A 19,327-nucleotide genomic window follows, 5' to 3' on the forward strand; every position below is an offset into this window, starting at 1 on the left:
GGGGGGGTAGCCATCCATGGGATGGTGTGTATCAAAGATGAAGTGAAGTGCCGACGTCCAGAGGTACAGCGGGCACACGCGACGCATTCCATACCGTTGTTTCGCCAGCGGCAGGCTGCTGGTTCCCCCGTGTTTCCGTGGCGGCTAACGCTAAAATACTAAGTTCCTATTGAAAGCAAGTAGTCTGGAGTAGTAGTGGTGATAAGTAAGGCTCGTTGGTAAAGAAGCTGAGTGCATGCGTCTAGGTGGCTAGCTTAGCTGCTGCGGCGCGAAACCGGGACCCCGCGAACTCACCTAATCGCTCAGCAATGCAAGCCACGCCAGAGCCGCGCGCGCAGGGGGAAGCACACACAGGAAATGGGCGAGCGGCAGTAAGGCGTGGCGGACTCAAACGGCAAACAGGCGGCACAGACATACAAGCAAACGTGCAATGCGAGTAGTAGTGAGAGCCAAAGTAAAAACGTAAAAAACGGCACGACCACGCGAACAAGCATAAAAGCAAGGGCAGCCCAAAAAAACGCAATGGGGTCCACACGATGCCCGGAGCACACGCACACACACTCACGCAGACACACACGCAAAGCCCCGACAACCAACAACGGCGGGGGAGGAAAGGTTAGGGGGCGCGGCGGGGCTCGGATGAGCTCCCACCACCGCGCCAACCCACGAGGCAACTCCCAGATGCACTCGTGAGCGGACACAGCGGCGAGGGATCAAGGGGGCCCCGCGGCCAACAAACACGGGGGGGGGCGCACGTCAGGCCCGTTGTGCTTACCTGGAGGCCGTCGAAAGGCCGCTCGCCGACAATCATTTCCTGTTATCACGAGTGAGCAGAATGCAGGCAGCCGATTTAAATGGCTGCCCCGCCGCAATTTGATCGAACCCAAGCGTTTCACCGAATGGGCTGTAAAGATGTAACCCTGATGTCCTTGCTAGTTGCTTCCCAGCACAAGTTTGCTCCGCAGGCCAATATGCACCCAAAGAGCAGTGGCGTAGGTTCCTTCCACAACACGGGTACCGTTGTGCACCGTTGTGCAGCGTTGTTCACTCACCCACATAAGGACGCCTGTGGCAGGCAACAGGCAGAGGAAAACGAAGCTCAAGGGATAACAGTAGCCGGGCGATCAGTGGCTCTCGGTGGTCGAGAAATCAGCAGTGGTGGAACTCAAGCAACCCGCAGTTCCCCCAACCAAGCAACCAACCAACCAACCCCCCCCCCATACACACGCATGCAAGCGAGCAGCATCTGCACCTGCCCATCACTGTTATGCCTCACACAGCACATACGCGCCATGGGCCCATATATGACTCACCCAACGAGTACATGTCGGCCTGGTGCGAGATCTCGTAGTTGGTGGGGTCAAAACACTCGGGCGCAGTGTAGGCCGGCTGCGATGAGGCCAGTCAAGGAAATTCATTCGGGGGCGGTTGCAGAGTTGCAGTCAGCATCAACAGCACTTAACACAATGACGGCGTGCAATAAAAACACCTGCTCCGACACACCAATGCACCTGTGCCGTTACAGCAGCCGCACAAAAGAGCACACGCGGGGAACGAAGTGGACTACGCAGCGACAGATGCTTCACTCACCGTGCCGGCCTCGGGGTCTTTGGTGACCAGCACCGTGTTCCGCAGCCGCGACAGCCCAAAGTCCGTCAGCTTGGCCACCAGGCGCTCGGGCGTGTCGGCGCCATTGACCAACACGTTGCCGGGTTTCTGTTGTGTCGGGGATCGGGGCGGGTTGGGACGGGGGAAGAGCGTCAGGCAGAGACATGGGTCTGGGGCTGGCGATGGGCAGGCGGGCAGGCAGGCAGGTGAGCCTTGGGCGAAGAGGACAGCTGCGCCGAGTGTGGGCGCGCAGGACGGTGGGTTGTGCCACTTGCTCACCAGGTCTCGGTGCACGATGGTGGGGTGCAGGTACTCCTGTCAAGTGCAAAGCGCGGGGTTTACGGGCACCACTGTAATTAGTCTATCGAGATGACAAGCAGGCGCGACGGTGCACAGGCTTGAGGGGCCACATGGCCGAGCCCAAGAATGTCATCCCTTGAATGCCGTAGAGCCTGGTTATCAGCGTGGTTAGAAGATCAACCGGATCAAACATGCAACCAGACGCCCCCGTCGTCACCCATCACCGATCACCCAGCGCCTCGGCCCCTGCACCAAACCTCCTCCGCGCTCTGGTTCTGGCTCTTGGTGGAGTTGAATTCAGGATCAACTACCGCCCTGGCACTCACCAAGCCTCGCGCCACCTGGATGCTGATCTGCAGCATTGTGCTCAGCGGCAGCAGGTTCACACCCGGCTGCCCACCGGGAACCCGCGGCTGCGGCTGCGGCTGCGGCGTTTGCCCTTGCGGCGCCGCCTGCTGCTGCTGCTGCTGCTGAGCCGCCGCCGCCGCCTGTGCCGCTGCCGCGGCCTCCGCCGCCTTTTGGCCTCTGCCGCCACTGCCGTACATCATCCGGTCCAGACTGGTCTCCATCAGCTCCATCACCAGGCACACGCGCGGCGGCCGCAGGTTGGCGGCGAGCAGCTTGACCACGTTGGCGTGCTCGCACCTGTGTTGAAAGTACGCACGAGACATTAAAGAGAAAACACCACGACCGTGTGAGAGGCGCGGAGCGAGAGGCAGGCATCGAGTAGTGCACGCGGAAGGGCGCTGGCTGCGGCAGCACGTTGATGCAGCCTGGCACCCGGCCCACATGCTGCCGCTGCAAATGCTCCGCCGTCTATCATGCACTTACCCTCGCCCCGCAGTCCCAGCCGTCAAGCCCATTTCCACTCGTACACATGGATACATACACACACCGCCAGCCACCCCTCCCAGCCCACCTGCCCAGCACCTCCGCCTCTCGCGCGAATGTCTCCAGGAACGGCTCCAACTGGTCGGGCGGCATGCCCTCCGGGTCCGTCAGCAGCTTCACCGCCACGCGCCGCCCGCGGTACTCGCCCGCCATCACACGGCCGTACGTCCTGGCGGTTGGGTAGCCGTGATGGTGGCGGTTGGTGGCGGTTATGGTTGGGGATGGCAATGTACGCCGGGCAGTAGGTAGGATGGGAGGAGCGCAGGGCATCGCCAGCCAGCGTCGTCAGCGTGTCCCTATGTGACACACCCGCCACCCGCCAGCCCGCCCCTGTCTTGCTGTGCCACGCCCCTTCACCCTCTATGCATCATCGATTGTAGTTGCGGACGCAGCTGGTGCACCAGCGGGACACACCCGTACGCCCCGATGCCGACACGGGTCGCCGCGGGTCCGCCCACTCTGCCCGCTCCGCCTCTCAACTCACCCCTTGCCCAGCGTCACGGGCACCAGCCGCAGCTCCTGCGCCGCCTGAGTGTCGTCGAGCTCTTGGAAGTCCGCCCGCGGCGGCGTGAAGGGCGTCACCACCACAAGAGGCGCGGCGGCTTCGTCTGCAGCACCATAAACGCACCAGCGTGACTTCACTAATAGCGCCAGCGTCAGCCGCTATTGCGGCAGCAAGAGAGGCAGCCGCGGTTGACAGGGCAAGAGGAGTTTGGTCCGTTGGCTTGCTGGCACAGGCAGTGTGAGGAGGTGGTTTGTCAGTCCCCCGCATGCAATCCTGCACGGCACACACGTATGCACATACTCGCACGCACCTATCGCGTCCGACTTGGGTCGGATGCCCCACAGCAGGTCCGATGACGACTGCGCCGCAACTGCGCCCGCCGCGACCGCCGCGCCTCCGTCCCCGCCAGCAGCTGCCGCCACCGACGCCGGCGCGCGCGCCGCTGCGCCCGCCGAGATCGACGAGTGCACGCCCGCCCCCGCGCCCGCATGCGTGCCTGCCGAGGTGCCCGCTGACACCAGTGGCGCCGCCGTGCGTCCCAGCACCGCCTGATCCGAGCCCCCGCCATCCATGGGGTCTACCAGAGTAGCCACGGCACCCACCGCAACCGCCATGCCTCCGGCCCCGCCGGCGCCGTCCACGTGCAGGACCACCTCGCCTGCGGATGAGCCGGCGGTGCTGGGGTCCTCGCCGCACGCCGACGTCAGCGCGGCATCCAGAGCGCTGTCCGGCGGGCCGCTGCCACCGCCTTTGCCCACGCCGCTGCCGCCGCCTAGCAGCTTGCCAACCGCCACCGCGGCGGCCGCCGACATCGAGAGCTGCGGCGTCGCCGAAAATGGCTTGCCGTCGATGCTGCGGCTAGGCCTGTGTACGCCCGAGGGATTCATGAAGAGTGTAAGATTCTGACTCAACGCGAGGGCGCGGGGTGGGTGGGTCGACGGCGTGGAGCTAGTGCTTCACGCGCCTTGTTCCGCAAGCGGCGCCGACCCACGTCAAGACTTCCTGGGCCGTTTACTTACCGGCCTGACAAAGATTTGCCTCCTTTGGCCTTATGCTCGCTGCCGCCAGCGCCGCCGTTGGCGCCCGCTGCCACCGGCTCCGCCGCCGTCGGTCTCCGCCGCGTGTTGTGCACCATCACCGCCACCACAATGATCGCAAGCAGCACCACGCCTGCACGCGGACAGGGGCCACAACAGAAGCACGCGCGTTGCCACGGCCCCTTCCCTCTTCCTCCCAGCACAGGTTGCGCGCGCGATATGCTGGTACGTGGTGGCCCCCACCCCGACATCCACAGTACGTCTTCGTTGCCTGCTCCACCGCCGTGCAGGCTGTCTTACGCATGCACTCAGCTTCTTATTCGGGAGCTTGAGTCTTAAAAGGAACTAGGGCCTTTCAATCCAGTAAAATTCAGCAAACGGGCAAGGAAGCATCCCCGGCGGTCCTACATGCTGGTGTCAACGGCATAGTACCCGCTACTCTCGCTGTGCATCCGCACTGAGCAAGTTCTTTTCACTTCTCTGTACCAATCTTTACAAACCCCCCTCCAGCCCCAGCCGCCAGCGCCTCACCTCCCACCACGCCGCCCACGATGGCTGCGACCGTGTCGCTGCTAGGCCCACTGCCGTCGGTGCCGTCGCCCCCCGAGCTGGAGTCGGCTGGACTGGCGCTGGGCTGCTTGGTCGGGTCAATGCCCGTGCCATCCACTGCCGAGCCAATGCCGGCTGGGTGCGAGGCGGAGGGCGGCGGCGAAGGCGTCGAGGCCCGGCCGAACATGAACAGCCAGCAGCCGAGCGGCCCCAGCTGCTGGGCGCACTCGTCGGTCATCAGCATCTCGCTGCGATTTGCAGACAGCAGCAGGGGCAAAATATACTGGTTAGGCTTGGTCTCGCCCGTAAGCTAGATGCATGACGGGCAGCATGCATGACGTCTAATGGATTTGAGAGAGACACACACTCGCTGGAGACTGCAACCTGCACACTGCGGGAGGGCGGAACCAGCGGCGGCGTTGTACCCCCCCGGCACGTCGCATGCAGGCAGGCGACTCACCACAGCACTGACGAGTCGATGGCGGCAGCACCAGAATGTCAGCGTCGCGCAGTGCGCAGGTAATAGGGCAGACATGAGCGTCAGCGAGGCAACGGCGGCAAGAATATGCTGCTGGGGTTCGCAGCCAGCCCACATCCCATGCATCTGTATCATCATACATGCAACAATACTATATCTGCCACTGGCGGGCACTCACGTGCTACGTTGCTCAGCAAGGCCAGATAATTCGACGGTACTGCCTTGCCTGCACGTGTCACAGGGTCAAAAACGGCACTCATTGCATCAAGCCACCAAGCGGCATGCCACACACGCGACACAATCGACTCGTGCTCCCGCCTCACGGCCCCGCCCTAGCCCATTCATCCCATCATCAAGTCTTCACGGCGCCGGTGTGCGTCGCGGTGCTCCACAACCCTGCGCAAGTGCTCGTTACCACCACGTTGACCCACCCGCCATCCATCCACCCCCACTCGCCCACCCACCCGACGCGTCAATGTTGGCGCCGTAGGTCTTGAGGTCCCTGTACATGCCCCGCGCCGGCCAGCACCGCGCCAGCGGCGGTGCCGGCGCCTGCACCGAGTCGTTCACGCACGCGGGCTGCGGCAGCCGCCAGTCGACGGAGTGGTTGCCGCCGTACTGCGGCGGTCGCGGCATCGTGACGGTAGCCATGGCCTGTGTGACGAGGGGTTGGGAAGTGGATGGCGGCCTGGCTGGATACCTGGTTGCCTAGGTCATAGGGTTGCAAGGCGTGGAAGTTTACAGTAGCAGAACCAGCTGCAGCGCCCGCGGGTTATGAACAGCACCCATGCAGGCATGTGGTCGGCAGGGTGTGCATCAACATCACTGTAAAACGGCACGCCACCTGCCGCCATTGCAGCAACCCATGGCTCTACGACACCCACCGCAAACGCCACAGGCATGCAGGCGCGCATGACCAGCCCGCCCGACACGATGGACAGGACCGGCGGCGGCACCAGCCCTGGCTGAGACGTCGTCAGCAGGTCAAAGCCTGTCGCATGGTGGCATTTGTCGGGTGTCATGCGTGTGGCATTGGCGGTCACTTGTAGACAGGCAAGGCAGGTACGGCATGCCGCCCGCGCTAGGATCCAAACGAGGTAAAGGAGCAGCACCACCGCCACCATGCCGACCAGCTTTCCGCAATTAGGAGCACATGCACACACGCGCAGGCGGAGAATGACCGCACACAAGCAACCCACCTGGCGCCTGCGCGACTGTGGTGTCTCCTCGGAAGCGCGTGAGCACCAGGTCCACAAACGAAAGCACCTGTTTGCATTTGAGCGTGTTGGTTCGCTAGATGAGAAGGGATCACGGTCAAAATCATGTTGGCCAACGACGGGTTCCAAAACACTTCCATATGTGCACGTGCGTATGACTGTGGCACTGACAGTGCGCCACTGCGGCTGATTCGTCCGGGAGTCACACGGCACCCCAACACGCCTCGCCGCCAACCAGCGGCCTAGCAGCCCCCCAGATGTTGAACTCGATGCGCCGCCGGCCCCGAGGTTCCAGGCCCCAGCAAGAAGCTTCTTTCCACGAATCTCCCCGCCACCCCACGTCGCTTGTAGGCCACGACTTGTCGCCCAAAACTCGCGGCACCGGCTGTGCCGCCAGCCCCTGATCCTGACTCACCACTGCTTGCATCAGTTGGACATGCCCAGTTGCGAAGCTCAAGTCCAGGATGGGCATGTCCAGCAGGGTCGGGTGCTTGGCGACCGTGAAGTTGCGTGTTAGCGTGTACGGCGTCTGTGTCGAAGGGATATGGGTCAGGTTGGGAGGTCGGGAGGGGATGCGGGAGGTCGAAGCAAGCCGCTTTGGGCGAGCGACAGGGTCCGGCGCGTGCTCATCCAGGGTGTTCGATTGGCAACCCATACATTCGGGGGTGTCATAACTCATGAGCTGCCCGCCGTACACAGACGGCGAGCCTGGGGGGCGCCGTGTAACCGTAACAGTAGCGTGTGACAGGGCCGGCACCTCACTCACCGACACGCCGGCCCAGTCTGACTCCGACAGCACCATGTTGTACATAAGGTAGGCTGTGTGGACTGCAGTTGGAATTACGGGGCAGGGCGGGGATGTATGGTGGGTTGCGCGGTGCCGTGTGCAACTCAGCTATTAGAGACCCTGCGGTAAGGCGCCCGTGCTGGTGCCTCTGCTTATCATGCTCGCCGCGCAGCCGTGTAACAAATGCGGGCTCTTTCAAGCAAATATTCCGCAGCAAGGGTGGGACTCTCGGTGGGGCCGCGCGTGGGTGGGTGCTTACAGCTGCCGCCGTGGGAACCCGTTTGCGAGGCGCTCAAGTGTGACTGCGCATGTGCGCATGCAAGCTTAGATGTTGGCTGTAAGCTGCTTAAAAAGTTTTCCGTTCATTGAGTCGGCCTGCCGGTGCGAAAACGCTGCATAATGGCTAGCATTAACCTGGTCTCACCTTCGGGGTCCTGAAGTGCCCGCACAATATCCTGGCCGTTTTTGCAGTCCACTGTTCCTCGGGCTGCTTGCTGGCCGCGGACCAACGCGCAGCAGAGCCATAAAGTCCATCCCAGCAGCCCGGCGCTGGCTCCTTTCAACCGCATATTCCAGCTGTTTCAATATCTAGCTAACCGACATTGACAGGCACATTGCGTGTTCTCAGGAAGCGAGACTCCGGTCCCTGCAGAAAGCCTGGCCGCGCATGCTATGCTATGCCACGATAGCGTGGAATTCTAGTATTGCATCAAAATATAATAATGAGTGCAAAGTTTTAAAGGAACTGCGAGGAGTTTGCGTCACAGCAGTTCCTTTTGACAATCTAAAGCAGAGAAAGCAAGGTTATAGGTCATGCTCATTTAACTTCAGCACATTTCAGGTAACTAGTAACTAGTAGGAACTACAGAACCCCGGGGGTGAGGCGGGCATCATCTCCGATGACGCCCGAAGAGTAAGGGCCCTTACTGTGCGAAGACATGCTTGGCTCCAGCAATATATATAGCACCTGAAATCCCGCGAAACCCTTGGAAAAGGGACCCCCAGGGGACCTCCGTGGCATTCCAGGGCACGGTCGCGTGTCGAAGCACGTCGGGCACTAGGCGTCTCAAAGCTCGGCGCTGTGGTGGGCCTAGGCACTGGCGGCGACGACACATGCACACAGTTATGGCTTTGCAATTCCGCGTGCGGCAGACGGCAGTCCCGGGCCGCTTTGAAGCCGGTCTCTTCTATCAAGGCGTCTCGAAGCCGGGGGCTGCGTCGGTGCAAAGCCATTGGCGTTTGCGCCATCTGCTCCTTACAGTCCTAAGCACAGCTGGCAAATGGGCTCGTAGACTGCAAACTGGCTTTGTTATGTTGGGTCGAGGCAGGCGGGTGGGGCGAGGCTGGGGCCGCGGACATCTCCCCTCCCCTGCCTCCCCTGCCTCCCTTTTCCTGCCCCCCCCCCCGCTGGCTCCAAAAAATAGTCCTGGCATCCCCTTACTGCAAGCTCCTTTGGACACACATGTACACAAAAAAAACGTTAAGTGCAAATAACAGAAGTGGACTGTTCGCCAAATGCAGGATTGTTCGGCCTCCCGACCTGACACCCGCCCTGCCGGCAAAATGTTGGCTCAAGACTAACCTCGCTACCCAGAAGGACCGTTTGCATATAGTAATTAGTATCGAAGATCCAATGCGACTTTGCCCAGGCCATCAGCGACTCAGAAACAAGCTCGGGGCATCGATGGGCGCACGACAGTCGCGGGCTGCTTTGAATCCGGTCTCTTCAAGCATGGGCCATAACTTCCTGAGCTTGGAAGATTACACGCCACCTGACTGGGCGAGCGGCATACCTCTGGTGCGTGCGGGCGTTGAAACGCGATGTGCGGACACGCGGTTGGGGCAGCGCAACGCCCGAGCCCTGCCTTCCTGCCGACGGCTGCACGTGTACCCTGTAACTCTAAACCTGACCCTGAACCTGAAACAGAGTCAGGGTCAGAGATCACCCAGTCAGAGTCAGAGTCAGAGACAGCACTATTAACCCCCGCATCTCCACATACCGTGTCAACCAGGCACACGTGCACACGTGCAAACCGCTGCCGACGCAGCTGAAGTCCTCGCAAAACGCGGGTTGCAGCAGCTGATGAGTATCTAAACACATAGGCACCCTTGTCAGTGCCGAGCGTGTGCTCCTGAGACGCGGACCAGCGGTCTTTAGGCCAGTTTAGGCTGAAGGGCATGGGTTCCCTTCTGCGCTATCCGGAGATTGCACGCACACACGCCTGTCGCCAGCCCACAGCGCCACTCCTTTTGCCCCTCACCTGTCTCCCATGTTGCATGCACACAACCTTACTTGTACATGACGTTGTCTATTGGCGCCAGCACGTCAGCGAACCCCCTAACCCGTTGCAACCGGCGCTGCCAGCAATTGCTGCCTTCCAGGCATGCCCTGCCACACACGCCCAAAGCCACAGCCCTTCATCGCCTCTACCACACGCCGCACACAACTGGCACCCCTAAGCAGCCCCATGCGACACGTCAACCTCCGCCAAAGGACTTGCACATGCACGACCCAATCACGGCCCAAGCCCGCACCCACGCGCACCTCACATCCCCACACTCCACAGGCACCCAGCCGCCGCTTCCGTCTGGGCATGTTGCCCACACCCATCCACGAGTGGCGGCTGCCTGGGCTTCCGGAGGGCGTGAGGGTGCTGGTGAAGCGAGACGACCTCAGCGGCATGCAACTCAGCGGCAACAAGGTGGGCGGGTGGGGCCCCAGGAGGTCGGGGAGAGGTGTGGGGGGCTGGCGCGGTGTGGCGGCGGCGCGCGCGTGCAGAAAAGCATAGGGGATGCATGTGTGGGTGCATCACGAGTGCGCTCGCGAATGCGGTCTATTGGCACGGGGGAAGAGGTCCGGAGCCGGGGCCAATCGGTGGGCTCTCTCACCCGTTCTGATCGCGCCGTGTGCATGAGCCCTGACCCCACCGTCCCCATGTCCACATGTGGGCCCGTTGACCCCTAGCATTGCCTTCGCGGCCCTTGCTGCTTGAAACGCCATTGAGCCTTGGAAGACAATGCAACCGCGCACGTGTGCCGAGCTGGGTCGGGTCTTGTCGCCTTCCATACTCCCCCTTTCCACCGGTCCCCTCCATGTCCCCTCCGCCGCCGCTCCCCTTCTCCTCCCCTCCTCTTCCCCCTCTTCCCCCTATTCCTCCTGCTCCTCCTGCTGCCAGGTGCGCAAGCTGGAGTTCCTGCTGGCGGCCGCGGCGGCGGGCGGCCACGACTGCGTCGTCACCATCGGCGGCATCCAGTCCAACCACGCCCGCGCCACCGCCGTGGCCGCACGCTACCTGGGACTGGACTGCCACCTCATACTGCGCACCAGCAGACAGGTGGGGACTAGGGATTGAGCGATGCCGGCATTCATATCTTGTTTGCGAAGCCCAAAGGGTCGGAGGCGTTCAACCCATGAGCGGGGTTGGGGTTGGGTTTGTACGTGGATGGTCGTGTGTGGACAGGGCCTTGGTCTTGGGCCTCGGCACGCGGGAATGTGCCGGCATAGGCTGCGTGGCCTCCTGCTAGTGAGCCGCCATTTCGTGGCGCGCTGTCAACACACACACGCATGTTGCATGTTGCATGCGTGCACACAGGACGTGGACAGTGACCCCGGGCTGGTGGGGAACCTGCTGGTGGAGAGGCTGGCGGGCGCGCAGCTGCACATGGTGAGGGGGTGGATGTGGGAGCTGAAAGGGAGTTGACAACAGGAGGAGGAGGAGGAGGAGGAGGAGGAGGAGGAGGAGGGGGGGGGAGGGGGGGTGCACACTCGTGTTCTGGGAATCGTTTGCCGGGGCCCCTGTGCGGCTGCGGCTCCATGTCACTGTGTGGCGCACAGCCCAGCCGACCGGTCACGTTTCCTTCCCTGTCCGTCTCACACGCAGGTAACCAAGGAGGAGTACGGCGCTGTGGGCAGTACGGCACTGCTAGAGCAGCTGGCACTGGAGCTGCAGGTAGCTAGAGCTGACGCGGGCGAGGGCTGGGGCTGGAGTCAGTGGGTGGGCAGGAGGGGAGGCAGCCATGCGGTTGCGTGTCGTAGTGTTCCGCTCGCATTCAGGGATACGGGGCGGGGGCCGGCTATGTAGGTAAGGCAACGGACCGTTGCGGGACCGTTGCGGGACGCCCATGTGTATAACCCTGGAAACGTGCCCAAACTGTGTGCTCTACACGCCTCACAGGCGGCCGGCAAGAACCCGTACGTCATTCCTGTGGGCGGTTCCAGTGCACTGGGCACGTGGGGGTACCTGCAGGTACGGCGGGCGGGTGGAAGGGTGGGGGAGCGCTCTGGGGGCAAACCAGAGGACACGCCCCCGAGCGCGGAGAGGGAGAGGGGGTTTGCAATTGGGCGCAACGGAAGCGTGTACAGTAACTGAGTCGTGTGCCGGAACTGTCCCGACGTGATGACAAGTGCTAGCTAGTTCGACTGCGCACGCGTACCCTGCGCACGCTGCACGTAGTTCATACGCAATGATCACATCAATGTCAACCGTCATAAAGCGCATCCGTAACCCATTAACACCATATGGTAATATATTCCGGCCTCGCGCAGGCAATCGATGAGATCATTCATCAGTCTCGCGAGATGGGTGAGACCATCACGGACATCGCAATGGCGTGCGGCAGCGGCGGGACCACGGCTGGACTGGCGCTGGGGTCGCATCTCAGGTGGGGCCGGGGGCAGCGGGGTCTTCAGGGGAAGAGGGAGCGCGGTTAGGGAATGCGGACTAAAGCATGTAATAGCCAAGTTGCACTGCCAGCGCGGCGTTGTGCACTCGATATAGGAAAGGACGTAGACGTGGGTCATGAGCAAGCTGGCTCGCGATTGGACTGGAGGCAAGTAGCTAGCGTTCAGCAAAGACCGCATGATTTTCCGCCCCTGAGCCGCTGTCCCATCCAGCCCTTTCCACACCTGCTCCTCTCTGTCCTCTGCCCCCTCCATCTGCCCTCTCCGCCCTCTCCGCGTCCTCCCCTGCCGCAGCGGCCTGGGCGCACGCGTGCACGCCTACGGCGTGTGCGACACGCCCTCCTACTTCTATGACTACATCAACGGCCTCTTTCAAGGCCTGGGACTGGAGGTGCCTGCTGGCTCGCCCGGGGGAGGAGCGCAAACCCGCACCCAGCCGCAACAAGGATCGGCGGAGGGCGGCGCAGCCGGTGGGCAGCTGCTGCTGCTGCAACAGCAGCAGCCGGATGAGGCGCTGGCGGTGCAGTCGCTGCTGCGTGCGGTGCAGGCGCGCGGGGCAGGCTACGCCATAAGCACTGAGGAGGAGCTGGCCACAGTGCAGGTGCGGGCGGAGGGTGGGCAATGTTTGGGGGATGCAAGCACTCATGTTAAAGAGCACAAGGAAAACGTTCATGTGTGCATGCCAAGTGAAGTCACCCCGAGTCGCCGCCTCTCCGGCACCTGCCCCGACCCGCGGCCCCGACGGCCCCCCGCTGCAGGCTGTCGCCGCCGCCACGGGTGTGGTGTTGGATCCAGTGTACAGCGGCAAGGCCGTACACGCGCTGCTGCGGGAGGTGCGGGCCGACCCGGGCGCCTGGCGGGGGCGCACAGTGCTGTTCGTGCACACGGGCGGACTGCTGGTGAGAGGACGCGCGATGGGGCGGCTGTGGGGCGGTGTGCGGGGCCAGCGGGGCTGAGGCTGGGATGGCCTGTCGTCTTAAACCTGCGGTGTGTCATACGGGGATAGATCCCGCGCAGGCTGCTGATGCCCCATTGTGGCTTTGGTCCTGCTTTGTCCGGGTGTACTTCGCCCCGCTGGGTTTGGGAGGCCCACCCTGACGTGTGCCTGCTGATGCACCACTCGACTTACGACCTGCCCTGCCCAGTCCCCGACCCGACCCCAACCCAACTTGCTCCAATCACCCCGACCCGCCACGCCACGCTCTTCTGAGAAACCCGATATGTATGGGTGTGTACGATACAGGGTATGTACGACAAGCTGGATCAGCTGGGGCCGTTGGTGCAGGCCCGTGGGGCGGCCGTGAGCCGTATGCAGGTGCAGGCGCCGCCGCGGGAGTAGTAATGGGAGGGGTGGTGGCGGGAGGAGCGGCCGAGTGATCCGATGGCGACATGGCTGTAGAGGATGTGACTGGGTTTGGATCTGGAGGGTGGGGTTGAAGTGCTGAGATGCTGCGAAGGGGGTGGTGTCTAGGCTGACAAGGAGTAAGGGATAAGCTCTGGACTTCCCATCAGAACGTGTTACAATGGTGGGCAAGTTTGTTACTTGTAAAACTCCTCTGCTTACTGCTTAAAGCTCCAGTCACTTTATACATGAGTGATGGAACCTGCTAGTTTCCCAGCCATACAGCTATACGCCGCCAGTACGTATTATGTATCCACACAGGGGATAAAGAGCATTGGGTCAAGATAGACATAACCCAGCACAAGAAGTCCAGCCTATTAAAGAATAGATAGCCCCATGCAGGGCCAACTAAGAGAGCTAACTCCAGATGAATCACCGCTTCGCGCACCGTGCTATTACAGCCCTAACGTGTTAGCCGCCTGCGGGAAGCGGCACACTGGCCCCACACCTGCAACCCTCCCGCATCTAAGACAGGCAACTGATGAGCAATCAAAACTGCCAACGCATGCAATCAAGGGCTGGCCAGAGCGCGCCGCCGCAAAAGTCAGGCGCCATACTATGAAAACAATACTTCTAGAGCTACAGGCCGTGAGGCGCAAGCAGTCCCGCGCACGGCGGGCTATCGCTACATACGTGTGCAGAGTCACAAATTGCAAACCGTGCGCGCTAGGTTAATAAGCTTGGTGAAGGGGTGCTCGCCAAACTGGGACGTCGCCCCAGTCCGTCAATGTCAATCACGACAGGCGCATAAAGCAGTCGAGCCATTGGCATCTACGTGTTCACGGGAGCACGTGGGAAGGAGGTGCGTGTGTGCGTCTGTGGGTGACGGCGAGCCACCGCCACCAAGCAGTGCTGGCCAGTGGCGGCGCGCGAACTGCTGCTGGCGCTGCCAGTTAGTTAGTTGGTGTACGGCAGCAGCATGGCCAGTACGTCACGGTTGGCTGGACCCGTGGCGCTGGTGGCTTTGTAGTTGGGCGCGTAGGCGGCGGCAGCGTCCGGACCGCTGCGGGCGGGGGCGGGGGCGGGAGCGTGGGTTGTACGGGTCAGCGGGTCGCTCGACTGGTGTGTGTGTGTGTGTGTGTGTGTGTGTGTGTGTGTGTGTGTGTGTGTGTGTGTGTGTGTGTGTGTGTGTGTGTGTGTGTGTGTGTGTGGTAGCGTGTGTCGTGTGATGGCGCCTACATGCTCGTTCACCGGCTTTGTGCAGTACGCGTGCAATCCAGGCGAAGCTAGACACTGTGCCTGTGCGGCTTGGTACGTAATTCTCGTAAGTTCGCAGAGGAGTACACTTCCTTCGTCCTCGTGATGGCACAACAACATCCGCAGGCGACCCAGATCGAGGTGCGCACGTCGCACGCCGCACCTGGGGTAGGCGTCGAAGGGCACGGGCTTGGGCGCGCCGCCCACGACGTCTGACAGCACGATCTCAACCACCAGGTCACCGCCCGTGTACCTGCATGCCACATGTGGATTGCGGTTAGTGCGGTACGTACGCGGCGGCGGCGGCTGAGGGCGTGAATGCACCGCAAATTTAATACACGACAGCGCATGAGGCTGTGAAGAGCACAGCAGCATGAGGTTGTGAAGGACACAGCTGTATGCGCGAAAGCTACCAAGTGTTCACTCCCCAAAGCCCACGAACCCCAGCGGCCCATAAGGTACAGCGTCCTCCCATTTCGCGCCCAACCTCTATGCACCAGCGACGCCAAGCCAAACACACAAACAAACATGTGATCACGCACGGGCGCACGCACGTGTATCCGCCGCTGGAGAAGGCGATCCAGAACCAGCTGCTCGCGCCGGTCTTGAATGCGCCGGCCTCCAGCGTGAACGGGCGCGCCAGGTGCACCAGGCTGCGGGTGTTGGTGACCATGTTGTTGTCGAAGGCCCGGGTCATATCAGCGGGCCTCTTGGCGGCGGCCCCCATCCACACCGTCAGCCTGTGCAGCGCATGGTGCAGCAGGATGTGATGTGGAGTGCGAAGAGTGGAGTGCATGTAATTTTGTGCGTTGCTGTGGATGTGGGAGAGGATGTGGACGGGGTGGGAGTGGAAAACCCAACATGGAAGATGTGGGGCGGCGCTGTTGAGTGTGTGTTTGTCTGTGTGAGAGCGCGCGTGTGTGCGAGAGAGAAATATGGAGGATTGCGTGTGGTTGTATAGACAACCACAAAGAGGGCCTGCACTGTGTGATGACTTACGAGCGGTAGATGGCCTTGGCGCTGGGGAAGCGCAGCTCGGTATTGGCGCCCGCCGCCAGCCGCAGCGCCAGACCTGTGATGCGGCCGCCCGCCGGCCGCCCGCCGCCCAACAGCAGGCGGGCGGACAGAGTGACCTGGTACCTGCAGCCGCGGCCGGGAGGCGGCAGAAATTGTGTGTATGTGTAAAACACACGGCATGGGAAGGGTCCCGTATCCATTTTTCTCGTCCGGGCAGAGGAGCAGGGTTGAGAGTGACTGGCATCCTCACGTGCACTCGTTTCTCCTTACCAAGCTGCTTACCTGCAAGTGCTCTTGCCATTGACGAGTAACGTCGTGTAGGTTCCACCAAACGACGTCGCCAGCCGTGATGGCACCACTGCAAAGTTGGCAGGAGGGGGTGGCGGCGGCGGCGGGGGCTGCGCGAAGTCCCCTGGCGGCGCGGAGTCTGGTGGCGGCATGCCATCCGGGGGCGCAGCCTCGTCAGCGGGCCGGGCAGGAGGCCGCGGCGGGCGTGGCGGTTGAGGTGGGTGGATAGGAGGCCGGGGGCTGCGGTCCTTGGTTGTGGTGGGAGGCGGTAGGTCAGGAGGTGGTGGCGAGGGTGGTGGGGGGTCTGGAGGAGGAGGCGAGGGCGGAGGCGGCGAGGGGGGAGGTGGGTCGGGAGGGGGTGGTGAGGGCGGAGGGGGCGAGGGAGGCGGAGAGTCGGGAGGAGGGGGCGATGGCGAGGGCGGAGGTGGGTCAGGAGGGGGCGGTGAGGGAGGAGGGGGCGAGGGAGGAGGTAAGTCGGGAGGAGGGGGCGATGGCGAGGGCGGAGGCGGGTCGGGAGGGGGCGGTGAGGGAGGAGGGGGCGGGGGTGAAGGAGGAGGAGGCGAGGGCGGTGGCGGCGAGGGAGGAGGTGAAGGAACAGGAGAAGGAGGAGTGGGCGGCGGCGGTGGACTGGGGGGCTGTGGCGAGGGAGGCGGAGGTGGCACGGGCGGCGCCGGTGAAGGAGGTGGCGAGGCCGAAGGCAGGGGGCTGGCGGGAGAGGACAGAGGGAAGGCCGTGGGACGGGGAGACGGTCGCAGGGAGGGCGATGGCGATGGCGGTGCTTGCACTGGCGACGGGGAAGGCGCTGGTGAGGGGGGCGGCGGCGAAGGCGGGGGTGGAGAGGGAGGGGGGCTGCCTGGAGGTGGCGAGAGCGGGAACGGCGAGGGCCGGGGCGAAGGCTTGGGCAGCACGGCAGCGGCAGGAGGAGATGCAGGGTAGTGTGGTGGGTAGACACTGGCCGTGTACGGCGGCGGTGGGGAATAAACGCCGTACACCGGCGGCTGTGCGGAGTAAACGCCGTACATAGGCGGCTGTGCGGAATAAACGCCGTACACCGGTGGCGGTGACGTGACTGATGTGTAGTACGGCGGCGGGTACGGCACTGTCGCCGGGACAGCTAGTGGCAGCGGGAGTGGCGGCGGCAGGGGTGAAGGCGAAGGGAGTGCGGGCGAGGGAGGAGTGGGGGAGGGAGGAGTGGGCGAAGGAGGTGCGGGCGAGGGAGGAGTGGGCGAGGGAGGGGCGGGCGAGGGAGGGACGGGTGAGGGAGGCGCGGGCGAAGGAGGCGCAGGGGAGGGAGGCGCAGGGGAGGGAGGGGCGGGCGAGGGAGGCGCAGGGGAAGGGGGCGCGGGCGAGGGAGGAGCGGGTGAGGGAGGAGCGGGGGAAGGAGGCGCGGGCGAGGGAGGCTTGGGGGAAGGCGGACGTGGGCTTGGAGGCCGTGGTGAAGGGGGGACCGGCGGCCGTGGCGAGGGCGGGTACGGCGGTGCCGGCGATGGTGGGTAGGGAGGGGCTGGGCTGGGTGGAACAGGGCTGGGTGGAACAGGGCTGGGAGGGGCGGGTGGAGCCGGCGACGGCGGAAGGGGGCTGGGGGGCTGCGGACTGGGGGGCTCTGGACTGGGCGGCTGTGGGCTGGGCGGTGGTGGGGGGCTGGGCGGCTCAGGGCTGGGCGGCGGCGGCGGACTGGGCGGGGTGGGGCTGGGCGGCGGGGGGCTGCTGGTCACGCCGTCGGTGACGGCCGCGGCTCGTAGGTCGACGTCGTAGAGGGGGCAGCAGTTGGGGGCGGCGGCCTTGGAGGGGCCTGCCCCGGCGTTGTACACCAGCATCATGCAGGTGCTGCCGCTGCCGTCGCCGTTGTCGCGGCAGAAGCGCCGGGGCCGACTGCACGCCGAGTCCTGGTGGTGAGAGGTTGGGTGGCGGGGTTGGGGCGGCGTGAGCAGCAGGGCTGACGGGGACCGAGGCGTCCGCTCCACCCCCATGCAAACCAATTTCAAATCACGCCGTCCGTCTTGGACCCCACCCCCCTCCCCGCCCTTCCCGTCCCTCTCAACACCACCGCCACCGCTATTGCTGCCCTGCTGTGCGTCTCTCACCTGCCCCAGTGTGATGCACACGGTCTTGGTGCCGCCGGTGACCTTGTTGAGCCCCGTGATGCGCAGGCTGGCGCTGCCCGCCTCCCAGCCCCAGCTGCTCCAGGCCGCGCCATCCACCTCCACCGACTGCACCGCGGCGGAGCAGCGAGAGCCTGCGCGAGCGAGGGAGGGAGACGCGCAGAGCTGTGTGTGTTGGAGGGCGGGGCAATGGGGGGACTGCATGGTTTCTATCTCGCCCGGCCCCCAGCGTGCTCCCAGGTCCTAAACTCCCAACACCGCTCCTCCCCAGCCCACACTGTGTGCCTCGCACTCACGGCTGGGTATCTGGATGCCGCCCACACGCATGGCCGTGCAGCAGGCTGACCCAGCAGCGCTGCAGGCGCCCACGTCCCGGTTCACCTCCACACACAGCACATTGCCGACACGACTGCCGCCCGGCGGCGCCACGGCCTGCAGCGAACGAAGCCAAACAGGGGTAGGTCAGGGTTGTTGGTGAATAGGCTTGGTGGGCTTGGCAGTGTTCTGGGGCCTCGTCGCGCCCTCTGGTCGCCCCTCCATGCCCAGGTCTGTAAACAGTACTGTATACATTTGGGTGCCTGTCGTCGTCGGCGCCAAGAGCCGAAGGGCCGTGGGCCGTGCGAAACACTCACCACCGGGTAAAGCGCGTTTGCCTTGGGATCCGCAATGCAGTCCAGTCCCCCCGTAAGCACCGACAAGTCTGGGGGCGCGGTGAAGCTGGACCCCGAGCTCTGCAGCAGCCGGCGTGTGGTGCGACTCGGCATCCCCTGAATAGGAAGGTCTGTACCTTTAACGCTCTCCATGCTTGGAATGCCATCTGGGACCAGCTCCGACTTCAGACGGCGATGCTGCTTGTCCTCGTTTCGCTCAAGCGCCCAGCGCGCGTAGGTGTCGGGTACATGGACGGCCGACGCGGCGTGAAGTGCCGCAATGACTAGCAGAATTAACGGAAGTCGCGTGGCCATGGTTATGCTGTGCAGATAGACCACGCCGGCGTTCCTCGCCGGCCTCGTTCGCTTTGGCAGGCCTACGCTAGTGGTTGCATGCTAAGGTGCAAGCGCGCCTCAGCTCGCAATATGTGTTCTTCTAGCGCCTATTGAGTTCAAAGTGATCGTGCGTAACTCACAGCACCCGTGGCCGTGCTGCCTTGAAGCTACTCTCCGCACAGCTGGTACAGGCCTTTGACGCGCGAATCGCAGGGACTGTGGTTGGGGCGTGCCGTAACAGGCGCCACTCAAGAAATAAAATGACTACACGGTTTTTGTTCA

The 19,327-nt window shown here is 63.3% G+C and overlaps 3 protein-coding genes across 4 annotated transcripts in view; 1 reads left to right on the forward strand and 2 right to left on the reverse strand.

The window, feature by feature from the left end:
• CHLRE_07g319350v5 (uncharacterized protein) overlaps positions 1 to 8,191 on the reverse strand; it is a 12,956-nt gene extending 4,765 nt beyond the window's left edge. The window contains exons 1-18 of one of the 2 annotated variants that reach the window (XM_043063949.1): positions 7,797 to 8,191; positions 7,352 to 7,413; positions 7,001 to 7,114; positions 6,568 to 6,634; positions 6,253 to 6,359; positions 5,833 to 6,022; positions 5,547 to 5,594; positions 5,351 to 5,357; positions 4,873 to 5,138; positions 4,324 to 4,474; positions 3,615 to 4,168; positions 3,284 to 3,407; positions 2,828 to 2,968; positions 2,235 to 2,553; positions 1,888 to 1,923; positions 1,591 to 1,716; positions 1,314 to 1,389; positions 1,053 to 1,066 (exon numbers count right to left, since the gene is read on the reverse strand). In XM_043063949.1, coding sequence (XP_042922518.1) covers positions 1,053 to 1,066; positions 1,314 to 1,389; positions 1,591 to 1,716; positions 1,888 to 1,923; positions 2,235 to 2,553; positions 2,828 to 2,968; positions 3,284 to 3,407; positions 3,615 to 4,168; positions 4,324 to 4,474; positions 4,873 to 5,138; positions 5,351 to 5,357; positions 5,547 to 5,594; positions 5,833 to 6,022; positions 6,253 to 6,359; positions 6,568 to 6,634; positions 7,001 to 7,114; positions 7,352 to 7,413; positions 7,797 to 7,941 — 2,547 coding nt within the window. In that variant the 5' untranslated portion in view covers positions 7,942 to 8,191. The remainder of the gene's footprint in view (positions 1 to 1,052; positions 1,067 to 1,313; positions 1,390 to 1,590; positions 1,717 to 1,887; positions 1,924 to 2,234; positions 2,554 to 2,827; positions 2,969 to 3,283; positions 3,408 to 3,614; positions 4,169 to 4,323; positions 4,475 to 4,872; positions 5,139 to 5,350; positions 5,358 to 5,546; positions 5,595 to 5,832; positions 6,023 to 6,252; positions 6,360 to 6,567; positions 6,635 to 7,000; positions 7,115 to 7,351; positions 7,414 to 7,796) is intronic. The other variant, XM_043063950.1, reaches the window with a different exon arrangement.
• A 660-nt stretch (positions 8,192 to 8,851) lies between these two features.
• CHLRE_07g319400v5 (uncharacterized protein) lies at positions 8,852 to 13,553 on the forward strand. The gene is made up of 10 exons (XM_043063951.1): positions 8,852 to 9,170; positions 9,940 to 10,074; positions 10,549 to 10,707; positions 10,966 to 11,037; positions 11,254 to 11,322; positions 11,548 to 11,619; positions 11,919 to 12,034; positions 12,348 to 12,654; positions 12,812 to 12,952; positions 13,297 to 13,553. Exons 1-10 carry the CDS (start codon positions 9,105 to 9,107, stop codon positions 13,390 to 13,392), a joined length of 1,233 nt encoding a protein of 410 aa, XP_042922519.1. The 5' UTR covers positions 8,852 to 9,104; the 3' UTR covers positions 13,393 to 13,553.
• Positions 13,554 to 13,559: 6 nt separating this feature from the next.
• CHLRE_07g319452v5 (uncharacterized protein) lies at positions 13,560 to 19,281 on the reverse strand. Its single transcript, XM_043063952.1, has 8 exons — positions 18,692 to 19,281; positions 18,356 to 18,491; positions 18,042 to 18,193; positions 15,952 to 17,843; positions 15,652 to 15,792; positions 15,207 to 15,392; positions 14,816 to 14,905; positions 13,560 to 14,458 (listed from the first exon to the last, which is right to left on the reverse strand). The coding sequence occupies exons 1-8, from the start codon at positions 19,022 to 19,024 to the stop codon at positions 14,353 to 14,355; spliced, it is 3,036 nt and encodes a 1,011-aa protein (XP_042922520.1). The 5' UTR covers positions 19,025 to 19,281; the 3' UTR covers positions 13,560 to 14,352.
• Positions 19,282 to 19,327: the final 46 nt, after the last annotated feature.

The sequence above is a fragment of the Chlamydomonas reinhardtii genome, chromosome 7 (assembly GCF_000002595.2).
Source record: "Chlamydomonas reinhardtii strain CC-503 cw92 mt+ chromosome 7, whole genome shotgun sequence".
NCBI classification, from domain to species: Eukaryota; Viridiplantae; Chlorophyta; class Chlorophyceae; order Chlamydomonadales; family Chlamydomonadaceae; genus Chlamydomonas; species Chlamydomonas reinhardtii.

Excerpts from the sequence above, each read along its gene's own strand:
- CHLRE_07g319400v5 (XM_043063951.1), top strand. The coding sequence starts at position 9,105 with ATGGGCCATAACTTCCTGAGCTTGGAAGATTACACGCCACCTGACTGG. Across the intron at positions 11,323-11,547 it reads AGCTGGCACTGGAGCTGCAG|GCGGCCGGCAAGAACCCGTA; the intron begins GTAGCTAGAGCT and ends CACGCCTCACAG. Across the intron at positions 12,035-12,347 it reads GCGCTGGGGTCGCATCTCAG|CGGCCTGGGCGCACGCGTGC; the intron begins GTGGGGCCGGGG and ends CCCCTGCCGCAG.
- CHLRE_07g319452v5 (XM_043063952.1), bottom strand. The coding sequence starts at position 19,024 with ATGGCCACGCGACTTCCGTTAATTCTGCTAGTCATTGCGGCACTTCAC. Across the intron at positions 17,844-18,041 it reads TGTGCATCACACTGGGGCAG|GACTCGGCGTGCAGTCGGCC; the intron begins GTGAGAGACGCA and ends TCTCACCACCAG. Across the intron at positions 14,459-14,815 it reads CCCTTCGACGCCTACCCCAG|CGGTCCGGACGCTGCCGCCG; the intron begins GTGCGGCGTGCG and ends CCCCGCCCGCAG.